At 47.6% G+C, this 12,500-nt stretch overlaps 1 protein-coding gene and 2 long non-coding RNA genes across 3 annotated transcripts in view; 1 reads left to right on the top strand and 2 right to left on the bottom strand.

The window, feature by feature from the left end:
• LOC123518921 (chondroadherin-like protein) overlaps positions 1 to 12,096 on the top strand; it is a 41,700-nt gene extending 29,604 nt beyond the window's left edge. Inside the window, exon 2 of the mRNA XM_045279993.1 lies at positions 9,507 to 12,096. Within this exon, the coding sequence (XP_045135928.1) occupies positions 9,507 to 11,402 (1,896 nt within the window). The 3' untranslated portion in view covers positions 11,403 to 12,096. The remainder of the gene's footprint in view (positions 1 to 9,506) is intronic.
• The window catches only part of LOC123518922, a 142,495-nt gene that overhangs the window by 50,685 nt on the left and 79,310 nt on the right, over positions 1 to 12,500 (bottom strand). The window lies entirely within an intron of this gene.
• The window catches only part of LOC123518923, a 19,680-nt gene that overhangs the window by 5,294 nt on the left and 1,886 nt on the right, over positions 1 to 12,500 (bottom strand). The window lies entirely within an intron of this gene.

Here is a 12,500-nt window from a genome sequence, read left to right as displayed (position 1 = left end):
GAGAGAGAGAGGAAGAGGAAGAGGAAGAGGAAGAGGAAGAGGAGGCGAACGAGAACAGCTAGGAAGGAGCGAAGGAAGGAAAGCAGGAAGGAAGGAAAGAAAGCAGGAGAGGGAAGGAAGGGATAAGATGCAAGAGAGAGAGAGAGAGAGAGAGAGAGAACTAGTGCTGACTAACTCACACTTACACATTTCCTGATAGTCTTTACCAAGTCATCACATCCCACACGCCTCCTCCTCCTCCTCCTCCTCCTCCTCCTCCTCCTCCTCCTCCTCCTCCTCCTCCTCCTCCTCTTCTTCTTCCTCCTGCGCCTATCACAGCTGGCCACCACATCGCTACGCCTGTCACTTCCACGCCCCCTGTTTATTGCTCTCGTCCGTCAAAAGATACCCACTACCCGCTATCTGTCACGCACACGCCCACGTCACGCCCACAGAACGACCACGGAACGCCCATCTTAACTGCCACTATCAGCGTTTGCCAGGTGGTGGTGGTGGTGGTGGTCGTGGTGGTGGTGGTGTTGGACGTATAATTATTACGTTTGCCAACAATTTGAAATAAGTTTGTAACACTGACAGGGCTGATTCTCTCTCTCTCTCTCTCTCTCTCTCTCTCTCTCTCTCTCTCTCTGACTCCTGATCGTTTACCTAGACACCTTCTCGTCTCGTCTCCTCGTTTCCTTATCTCCGTAACTCATCTCATCTTGTTTCGTCTCCTTTCCTCTCCTCTTGTCTCCTCACCTCATCTCTTGTCCTCCCTTGCCTCCTCACCTCCTCGTCTTATCATCTCCTTACTTTACCATCTCGCCTCCTCTCTTCTCTCCCCATCTCCTCATCTCCTCCTCACGCAAAGGTTCCGCTGTTTTTTTTTTTTTTCTGGTAACTTTTGATGGAGTCTACATTTTTGGAAGTTTCGTTATGTTTCAGTACAGGCTCAAGAATATTCCGCGCTGACCTTCCTTCATTCCTTCTTTCCTTCCATCCTTCTTTCCTTTCTGCTTGTAACTCTGATGACTGAAGGATTGGTGGAGTAATTGAGTGATAGACATGTAGATAGACAGGTAAGAATGACGTAGTGGTCTTGATTACACGAATTGTTATTATTAGTGTTATTGTTATTTGTTTAATGCCACAACTATTGCTGTTATTACTACTACTATAACAACCACCACCACCACCACTACTACTACTGTTACTACTACTACTACTACTACTACTACTACTACTACTACTACTACTACTACTACTACTACTACTACTATCATTATTACTTTCATCATTAATACCCCTGTTGTTGTTGTTGTTGTTGTTGTTGTTTTGGTAGTGTTGTGGAAGCTCACTCATCACAAATTCCTCCCACCACCATCACCACCACAACCACTACCACCACCATCACTACTACGACCATCACCACCATCACCACTTAAACACGACGCGGTGAACACAGACCTATCTACACTCACCACCACCACCACTACCACCACTACCATTAACCACAGCAATCCTAGACATTATTACTTCCAAGAGAGAGAGAGAGAGAGAGAGGGCTGGAGAAATAATAACAATAATCCACTACAATTAACTACCACCACCACCACCACCACCACCACCGTCATCATCACCACCATCATCTCTCATCCACGCCTCTCTTCTCTCCACATCCCTCTCCTTCCTCCACTTCCTCCACCTCCCACTCCTCCATTGTCTCGCGCTAATCCATTCATAGATCAGTGGGTGGCGGTGGGCGACCGTGGGCGACCGTGAGCGGACGTGGGCGTGAGTGGGCGTGTGGATACATAGGCGTGCGGGCGGATATTCGAATTAAGCCACACAAAAGACTCCACTGCGCTGTTGAGAGTCTCTATGTTACCTCCTCTTCTTCTTCCTTCTCCTCCTCCTCCTCCTCCTCCTCCTCCTCCTCCTCCTCCTCCTCCTCCTCCTCCTCTTGCTGGACTTTCTCACTTAAGAGTCTGTAAATACGTTATACTTTATCTTCTCCTCCTCCTCGTCCTCGTGCTTGTGTTTTCTCTTTCTCTTCCTCTTTTTGTCTTTTGTTTTATTTCTCTCTATTTCTCTTTGTCTCCTCCGGGGTCTTGCTCTTTATTCTTTTTTTTTTTTTTTTGCTTCTTTCATTCTGTGTTTCTTTCCGTTCCTTTGTTTATTTTCTTGTAAGTTCATTATCATGATTCTTTCTTTTCCTGGTTTCGTGTTTCATTATAGTTATGAACAATCTCTCTCTCTCTCTCTCTCTCTCTCTCTCTCTCTCTCTCTCTCTCTCTCTCTATCTATCTATCTATCTATCTATCTATCTATCTATCTTTTAGTAAACTATCACTAAAAATCACTTTAACTTCCACTAATATCTAATGACAGTATACTGCAGTTCAGACGCAGGGACATCTTGCTAAACTGTCACTAAAATCATGCAATAAAACCTCAGAAGCGCCTTTAATGTCCTGTCTTGTCTATTAAAAGCTGTACAGATGAAGCATAAAAATATCTGTAGTGAGAATCGTAATGCATCATCAGCCCTCCTCCACATTTCAGTTTATATTCCAGTCGCGTACAAACAAATCACAAACTGTGGCAGAAAAACGGCAATTAATACTGATGAGTTGGCTGGAAAATTGTGATATGAAGCTGATTCCAGACCTATGACCTAACCTAGTATGGAAGGTCAACGGCCTGGTATAAAGCACTGACCTCTTTCATGCACCCTCTCTCTCTCTCTCTCTCTCTCTCTCTCTCTCTCTCTCTCTCTCTCTCTCTCTCTCTCTCTTTCATTTGCATATACAACTGAGACTCGAGTAGCTTAGGAATATCAAAATAACTTATCTTTCTACGAGCAAAATTGGTATGATGGTAAAAATTTGCTTCCTTTCAATGAGGATTTTGTCTATGAAAATTTCACTTCAGAAAATCTTAATCAGAGTAAACATTTATTTTTTCCAACCTAAGATCGTTTCTCAATTTCAGACTCAGCTAGCCACTACACACACACACACACACACACACACACACACACACACACACACACACACACACACACACACACACACACACACACACACACACACACACATACACACACACTAGTATATTAGATAAAGAGATACCCTCGTTACAAACCAACAGGTCTCTTGGTATCAATTCCTCTCTCTCTCTCTCTCTCTCTCTCTCTCTCTCTCTCTCTCTCTCTCTCTCTCTCTCGTAAAGAAGAAGCAGCAGCAGTGAACGCCAATAAATTAATAGTCATGCCGGGTAGATATTGGCGATCGCTTTTTGTAAATGCGCAAGAATGACCCATCAATTCTGGCTGCAAGTGATGTTGTCATGTGGCCTTTTTTTTTCCCCGCCAAGGACCTAATCACCATCACTTAGCTGAGGACAGGTGACTAATGAGCGTTGCCTACCTGGTGCCGCCTCATCACCATCATTTACCCGCACGTCCTACCAGCCTCTACCACCTCCCCCTCCTCCTTACTCACTCACTCCTCCTCCTCCCTCCTCCTCCTCCTCCTCCTCCTCCTCCTCCTCCTCCTCCTCCTCCTCCTCCTCCTCCTCCTCCTCCTCATTCTCCTCCTCCTCCTGTTGCTCTTGTTGCCTACACTCCCTCGAAGGCCTAAAGTCCAAATATCATTATCGCTAACGCATAAAGCAAGTCTTCGTGTCTCCTCTTCTTCTTCCTCCTCCTCCTCCTCCTCCTCCTCCTCCTCCTCCTCCTCCTCCTCCTCCTCCTCCTCCTCCTCCTCGACGTTCACCTCTCCAGCCACCTTCACTTGTCTATTCCAAAACTTCACTTCCTCCTCCTGCTCTTCTTCCTCCTCCTCCTCCTCCTCTCCACATTCTTTTCTAAAACGTGCGCTTAATTTTCCTCATTTTCTCGTTTTTATTTCTTGCTCCTCTTTTTCCTTCTTGTCTTTGCTGGGCTTCGTTATTTTGTGCCTTGTCTTCTTTTCTTCTTCCTTTTCCCAATATCACTGGTCCATTTTTCCTCTTTTCCCATTCTTCTTCTTTTCTTATTTATTCCTTCTCTTCTTCTTCCTCTTCATCTTCTTGGTTCTTATCCTATTCCCTTTCGCTTTCCTCCACTACCACCACCATCACTACTACCTCGTCCTCCTCCTCCTCCTCCTCCTCCTCCTCCTCCTCCTCCTCCTCCTCCTCCATTCGTGCATGATGGGGAGCATTTGTCCCTCTGTTTACAAGGACGCTTCAACATCACCGCCTTCTCCTCCACCTCCTCCTCCACCTCCTCCTCCTCCGCCTCCTCCTCCTCCTCCTCCACCTCTTCCTGCTCCTCTCCTCACTCCTGCAAATCCTACTACTCGCTTCCTACCATCCCCTCTTCTCTCTACTGCTATTCTATCTCGTCACCTGCCTGCTAATGTCACACCTGCTATTCCTCCTCCTCCTCCTCCTCCTCCTCCTCCTCCTCCTCCTCCTCCTCCTCCTCTTGAACAGTCTATTTAGGGCCTCAAGGTCTATTCATGTTTGGTTTTCCTTTGTATTCATTGGCATTCCTCTTGCTTCTCCTTTTTCCCTAATAAATGAGACCTGTTTGAATTTTCTCCGTCTTTCTGCACCACCACCACCACCACCACCATGTCCCAGTCCACCTCATCTTCCTTCCCCTACAAAATATCACAACTTGACTCCTCCTCCTCCTCCTCCATCTTCTCCTCCTCCTCCACCTCCTCCTCCTTCTCTTTTTGACAAAGTTCCACTTAAACGGTATAACTGGTGACATCGCAGCATGGATTGAAGATTGGCTGTCAGACCGTAAACAACGAGTAGTCATAAATGGTAAATCTTCAGACTGGATTAACGTAAGCAGTGGCGTTCCTCAAAGATCAGTCCTTGGGGCCTATTCTTTTTTATATATATATATATATATATATATATATATATATATATATATATATATATATATATATATATATATATATATATATATATATAAACGACATCGACGAAGGGATAAATTGTAAGCTATCAAAATTCGTGGATGACACAAAATTGCAAACAAGGTAGGCTCGGAAAACCAAAGACAACTTTTGCAAAGCGATATAGATACTCTCATCAAATGGTCAAATAAGTGGCAAATGAAATTCAATATAGATAAATGTCATGTGTTACACATAGGAAATCAAAATCCTCAGGCGATATTCAAGATTAATACTATCCCGATGAAGAGTGTGGACAAAGTAAAAGATCTTGGTGTCATAGTTTCAGCAGATCTCAAGCCAAGCAAACAATGTACCGAAGTCGTTAAAATGCAAATAAATTAGTCAGTTTCATTGGAAGATCTTTTACCTTCAAATCCAAGAAAATAATATTAACATTATATAACTCAATCGTGCGTCCACATCTCGAATACAATGTTCAGTTTTGGTCACCTTACTACAAAAAAGATATCGAGAAATTAGAAAAAAATACAACGCAGATTAACAAAAATTATCCCAAGGCTGCAAAACAAATCCTACGAGGAATTTCTTAAGGAATTAAATTAACTTCTCTTGAGAAGCAGAGAGTAAGACTTGACCTTATTACGCTTTTCAAAATTTTCAATGGCTTCACTAATATGAATATTGAAAAATAACTATCAGTCGACCAGTCAAATGTCACCAGAAACAATGGTTTTAAAATTGTAGGTAAGCATTTCATAACAAATGAAGCCAAACACTTTTCTATAATTGTGTAGTAAATATATGGAATGATCGCCATCCAGTGTTGGTGATGCAGGTACTATCGAAACATTCAAAGTTCGTCTTGATAAATACTTTGAATCCAATCCCCTTGATGGTGTTGTCACTGGCCTTTGTCTCCGAATAACTTGCGCTTTTTCTATATCTGGGCCTCTGATGGTGCTTAGGCAAAATTGCCCGTTAGTATCTTGACATGTAGGCAATTGAGCCTCTGACAAATGACAAAGTTTCTCCATACACGACACAGATACCACCCCTATCTCCTTAAGTGAACGGTCATTACATTTGCTCTTTGATCTGCGAAGAACCATAGATAGTCAAGACCCCTGACAGTTGGTGACCATCATCGGGATTTAAGGTACCAGGGGTCACTGCTGCAGGGGTAACTATACAGTGTGTGGCGCCCTTTAAAGGGAGGTGCACTTTTACAGTTGTTTCATGGAGCTCGGGCATGATTGACTGCTGCCTCTCTCGAAAACACCAGTCAAGGCTGCCACACCACCTCTTTGACTCCACACTGTGTCTACATACACACTACACAACACTGCCTACACGCACAGATAGCCCAGAGTTAATGGTCACCACTACTACTCTCAACCTGTACCGGGCTGTGCTTGGAAAAGTCCTTGTCAACCATTGATCATCATTGAAAACAAAAGCACCAGAGATCAATGTTGCAAGACAAAACCAACGTACGGCGTCCCTACAAAGAAAGTATGCCTTTTCAGTGGATTAAACGGAGCTGGGGCCTGACTGACTACTGCCTCCCTAGGAAGCACCAGCCAAGGCTGCCACACCACCCATTCGACACACACACTGTGCATCCACGCACACAATGCTCACACAACATTATATTTACCAAGCTTTAACACCTTCCCCACAAACACTAGTAGTCACACGTAGATTACATATTTCCTTTTCACTTTCTACTAAAACTCCATGTGATTTTTCAATATTACATGGTTTCTCCTTTTTTTCCTGCCAGCCTCAGCTGGAGGGAGGAGTGGGTGGGGAGGAACCTTTTGCTTTGGTGTCCTGTCTCTATCACTGGTAGTTAGTAAATAACATCAATAAATAGCCTAGTAAGGACCTTAGGGTCTGTTGCTGTTTATCTTTCTTTGTATTACTTTGTATATTCCTCCTCCTCCTTCTGCTCTCTCTCTCTCTCATGCATACGTACTTCATCTCGCCTGGTCTCCGCCATGTTTGTGAATCTTTCGGTGGACGCACATTTGTTTTAAAGGGCTTGTGTGTGTGCGTGTGTGTGTGTGTGTGTGTGTGTGTGTGTGTGTGTGTGTGTGTGTGTGTGTGTGTGTGTGTGTGTGTGTGTGTGTGTGTGTGTCAAGTGAGAAGAAATGTTTACTCTTCATGACAAAAGAGACCCTTCCTTCCTTCCTTCCATCTTTCCTTTGTCTCTACTCTCTCTCTCTCTCTCTCTCTCTCTCTCTCTCTCTCTCTCTCTCTCTCTCTCTCTCTCTCTCTCTCAACCAGTCCGCTCTGCTCACTTCTCAGTTCCACTTGTCAATATACTAATTAAAGTAAGGTGGTGGTGGTGGTGGTGGTGGTGGTGGTGGTGGTGGTGGTGGTGGTGGTGGTGGTGGTGGTGGTGGTGGTGGTGGTGGTGGTGGTGGTGGTGGTGGTGGTGTTCCTGAAGGCGCTAAGCAGTGTCTTCATTATCTTAATCGCTATGATAAGGAGATAATTCCTTCACTATTAATGCCACTCATGCGCCAAGATGCAGGAATTCCCCTTAAGATGTGTGTGTGTGTGTGTGTGTGTGTGTGTGTGTGTGTGTGTGTGTGTGTGTGTGTGTGTGTGTGTGTGTGTGTGTGTGTGTGTGTGTGTGTGTGTGTGTGTATGTCATGCAGTTATTTAAATCCTCCATCCTCCTCCTCCTCCTTCGCCCCCTCCTCCTCTTCCTCCAATGTTCATGCATGCTAGCAATGAATTGGTGTGTGTGTGTGTGTGTGTGTGTGTGTGTGTGTGTGTGTGTGTGTGTGTGTGTGTGTGTGTGTGTGTGTGTGTGTGTGTGTGTGTGTGTGTGTGTGAGAGCGTCATGCAGTTATATTAAAGCCCTTCTCCAATGTTCATGCATGCTAGCAACGAATTAGTGTGTGTGTGTGTGTGTGTGTGTGTGTGTGTGTGTGTGTGTGTGTGTGTGTGTGTGTGTGTGTGTGTGTGTGTGTGTGTGTGTGTGTGTGTGTGTGTGTGTGTGTGTGTGTGTGTGTGAGAGAGAGAGAGAGAGAGAGAGAGAGAGAGAGAGAGAGAGAGAGAGAGAGAGAGAGAGAGAGAGAGAGAGAGAGAGAGAGAGAGAGAGAGAGAGAGAGAGAGAGAGAGAGAGTAAGTCGGCTTCATTATGCAACTCATCTGCAGACTCCTCAACTATTCCTTCCTGGCCGAAAGAGATAATAGAAAAGAAATAAAACACACACATAAAAACTTAAAAGAAAGAAATAGTTTGCCAAGATTAAGTTTGGCTAAAAACAAAGGAGTTAAAAATAGAAATTTAAGAAAAAGAAAGAGATAGCAAGAAAAAACACACACAAACGGTCGGGCGGGCTGGCTGGCTGGCTGGCTGGCGGCTTTTCCATGAAGTTTCCTTTTACAACTCAAGTCAGTCTTCTGCGTCTTCGTCGTCGTTTCCCTTCCGCATATCGCAACTACGGCATTTTTCACCAAACCCTAATTTCTTCTCCTCTTCATGGTGTTCCCCTCAGTTGAGCAAGGGTGAATAGAGGAAGGGAGAAGGGAGACCGGAGAAAGGAGATGGGAGAAGGAAGAGAGGAGAGGAGAGAGGACAGTAAATAAAGGGATAGGTTGATAGGAGAGAGAGGATGAAGAAGTTAAAACACCAAGGCACCAGATTTAATTGGTACACTATGACGAAAGAATGATGGAAGAAGGAAGGAGAAAGGAAGGAGAGTGGAGGAGGAAGAGGGATGAGAGGGAACGGAAGGGAGGTGAAACAGGAAAAAGGGGAAACAGCGAGGAAGTGAGAGATATAAAAGGAGAAGAGAGACGAGACTGGTACATTTCAAACTAGCAGAGGAAGAGGTAGAGATGGAAGTGTATGTGGAATGGGAAAATATACATAAATAAGAAGAATAGAGGACAGGAAAGGAGAGGAAAGAGGAGAAAGATAGAGGAAAACAGGCAGAGTGAGGTAGTAAAGAGTGATGAAGAGGAAGAAGGGAAAATGGTGGGATGGACAGTGTATGGATTAAACGAGAGAGAGAGAGAGAGAGAGAGAGAGAGAGAGAGAGAGAGAGAGAGAGAGCATGGTTAGGGGAGGGTTAGGGTGGTAGTGGTGCCATCATCAGCGAGGTCCAACAGGCAGGTGACCCGTGGATGTAGTTTATGACCTTTTATATGTCTCTTTACGGCAGCTGGGTGGGCAGGGAGAGAGAGAGAGAGAGAGAGAGAGAGAGAGAGAGAGAGAGAGAGAGAGAAAGAGAGAGAGTGAGAGCAGGGAAGGGATGGAGAGATGTGGCCACGTAACGGATGATCCCAAGCTCGCCGGATTTTCAGAATTTCCGCGGACGAGATAATTACAACGAGCAGTTTCCGAGTTGTGTTTGTTTTGTTGCTGCTGCCCCGGGATGCCTCTCTCTCTCTCTCTCTCTCTCTCTCTCTCTCTCTCTCTCTCTCATTTTTATAGCCCAGGACACGACCGTCTCTTCGTTGTTATTACTTTGCCTGTTGTCGCTTTCTTACAAGTAAAGAATTCTCTCTCTCTCTCTCTCTCTCTCTCTCTCTCTCTCTCTCTCTCTCTCTCTCACAAATTTTTTTCTCTCTCCCCAGGTGGTGCTGCTGTCCCTGCTGCTGGGGAGCCCAGTGGGTGCGTGTCCCCAAGGGTGCCGGTGCAGTCTGGATGGGCGGGGGCGGCGGTCCGTGCGGTGCGAGGAGGGCGGTTTGACGGACCCCATCCCGGTGGGCAACATGGCCGACGACGTGGAGGTGCTGATTATCACCGCGCCGCCCTTCCGTCCCAACGCCCTCACTCTCGGCCCAATCTTCACCAGCATGCGGCGCCTCGAGGAGATCTATATCACGCATTCCAACGTCCCCGCCCTGGGCGCCCACACCTTCTGGGGGCTGCAGCGCCTCCATGTCCTCAATCTCACGCACAACAAGATCGAGGCGCTCATGGACACAAACTTCCGCGGCGCAGAGTCCCTGCGGCACCTGGACCTCAGCCACAACCAGATCGAGTCGGTGCCCTCCGCCGTGTTCCGCCACATCCACCTGCTGCAGTCCCTCTCTCTTGCCCACAACATGGTGTCGGACCTCGTGCCACGCATCTTCTTCGGCCTGGCGCGGCTCCAGCGGCTGGACATCAGCTATAATCCACTCGGTGATCTGCGGCCGGAACAGTTCGGGGACGTGCCGGAGCTGGAGGAGCTGATGTGCGCCGGTTGTGGTCTCTCCTCCCTCAGCAGCTCCCTGCTCGGAACACTCAGCAACGTGCACACACTCGACCTTCACAATAACCGCCTGACGCAGGTGCCGCTCGGCGTGGCCACTACCTACCTACCCAAACTCATTTCCCTCAATCTGAATGAGAACTGGATCACATTCATCGAGAAGGGCGTCGTGGCGGGCTCCATACTCACCTCGCTCCACCTCGCCCACAATCGCATTAACCGCGTGGAACCCGAGGCCTTCAGCAACGCGTCCATCACGCTGCTGGACCTCTCCTACAACCGCCTAGTCAACCTCGAGCCAGAAGCCATTAGGGACGTGCTGGATGACCTGCAGCTGCTTGACCTCTCAGGCAACTCCCTCCACATCGAGAGGCTCCTGCTAGTGTTACCGGCAGCCGCCCGGTTAGAGCGACTCGGCCTGGGCGACATGGGGCTCATGCGGCTGCCTCCAGGCCTCCTGCAGAACCTGACTGGCCTCCGTCACCTCAATGTGTCCTCCAACTACCTCTCCACCTTCCCCACCGCGGCGCTGCTTAACGCCCCACAGCTTTACTCGCTCGATCTGTCCAGGAACAATTTCCGCGGCCTGAACGAGGAGGTGGTAGAGGCGATCATTTCCTCTAAAAAGCTGCGGAAGCTGCGCCTGGAGGGTAACCCGTGGCATTGCGACCAGTGCCACGTAGGGCCGCTGCTGCAGTGGCTGCAAGACGCGCCGGACCAGGAGTCTGGATGCGAGGAGCCGCGGGTTTGGACGTGTCTGCGGTGCGTGGCGCCCCCGGGAGTGGAGGGCTTAGAGCTCGCGCTCCTTCCCAAGGGTGACCTACCCCTTTGCCCGCAGGAAGTGTCGGTCCCCGCGCCTTCCTGGGCCACACCGGCGCTAAGCGAGAATACCATAGAGCCCATGCTGCCCCACAGCCAGCTGACGGTGCAGGATGAGCGCGGCGGCCCCGATTGGTCCCTGGCGGAGCTGGCGGCCAAGCACCTACATCTTCTGATCGTGGTAGGCTGTTGTGTGGTGCTGGTACTGCTGGTGATGGTGGTGGTGGCCGTGGTCGCCTACAGCCGCCACTCAGCCTTCTATTACACTTGCGAAGGTCAGACCGTCGCACCGGAAGCCAAGAAAAAGACAAAAGCGAAAAAGAAGAACAGTAAGAACAATAACAGCAGTAGTCGGCCTGACGTCACCATCGCTACAATCGAGGAGTTAGCAAACATCGACGGTTCACAGGAGTTGCTTGGTACAGGCCAGACTCCCACCCCGGGTTTCGCATAGAGGAACAGAGGCCGCGCCCGCGCAGCCCACTCACCCACAGATAGACCGTCACCCAAAGGTTTGCTTAGGAGGAGTAAGAAAGAACTTCACTGGCAGCCAGTCGTCTCCAGAGACTCACAACCACCTCCGCCGCCATCACCACACACACACACACACACACACACACACACAAAGGACCTCAACATCGGAGGAAGAAACACATCTGACTCGCTTCGGCTGGACGTGAAAGTTAGCCGGAGAAAACACAGGAAACAAAACAGAGAAAAGAAAAAGAAGAAAACACCAAGAAAAACACACATGATAAAAGTAAAGCAGGCATCTGAAACCACTGTGCACTAAACATGGAAAAAAATAAAAGAAATCTGTGGAGCGACTGACTGACTGACGACGAATAGCTTAGGTACCACGAAAGAGAAAAAAAAAACGAAAAAACACGAGAAAATAAACCACCACCACAGTGATTAACTCAGGATTTACGAGGCCAGAGCGTGCGTACGCCCAAGCACGGGCAAAAAACACATAGCTGATGGAGGATTCGGTCAAAAGCCTTGTTGGGTTAGAATTGAATATAGCCAAATGAAAAGAGCAGACCAAGAGAGAGAGAGAGAGAGAGAGAGAGAGAGAGAGAGAGAGAGAGAGAGAGAGAGAGAGAGAGAGAGAGAGAGAGAGAGAGAGAGAGAGAGAGAGAGAGAGAATGTAAATAAAATAATGGATGAAAGTTGGCCTGGAAAAGGGAAAGAAAAATAGCGGCTTGTAAAGAGAGACAGAGAAAGAGGGAGAGAGAGGATGGCCGAAGCACAAATTGCAGCAAGAGAAGCGCCAGTTTGGGGAGAACTTTTCGAAGCGAGTTTGAGCTTGTGTGGTTTCCTCTCTCTCTCTCTCTCTCTCTCTCTCTCTCTCTCTCTCTCTCTCTCTCTCTCTGATCCTTTGTTCTTTCTCTTACTCTCTTTCAACGTAACTCTTCTTCCTCTCTCTTTCTCGCCCCTTCCTCTCTGTCTCTTGTCTCTCCCTGTCTCTCCGCCGTGCTTCCCCCCCTACCTCATAACCTCTCTTTCTTCTCCTCTTTATCTCTCCATTCCCTCTCAACCCTCACATTAA

The sequence above is a fragment of the Portunus trituberculatus genome, chromosome 44, assembly GCF_017591435.1.
Source record: "Portunus trituberculatus isolate SZX2019 chromosome 44, ASM1759143v1, whole genome shotgun sequence".
Classification (NCBI taxonomy): Eukaryota; Metazoa; Arthropoda; class Malacostraca; order Decapoda; family Portunidae; genus Portunus; species Portunus trituberculatus.
Note: the sequence above shows the minus strand (reverse complement) of the source record. Positions and strands in the feature narration are given on the sequence as shown.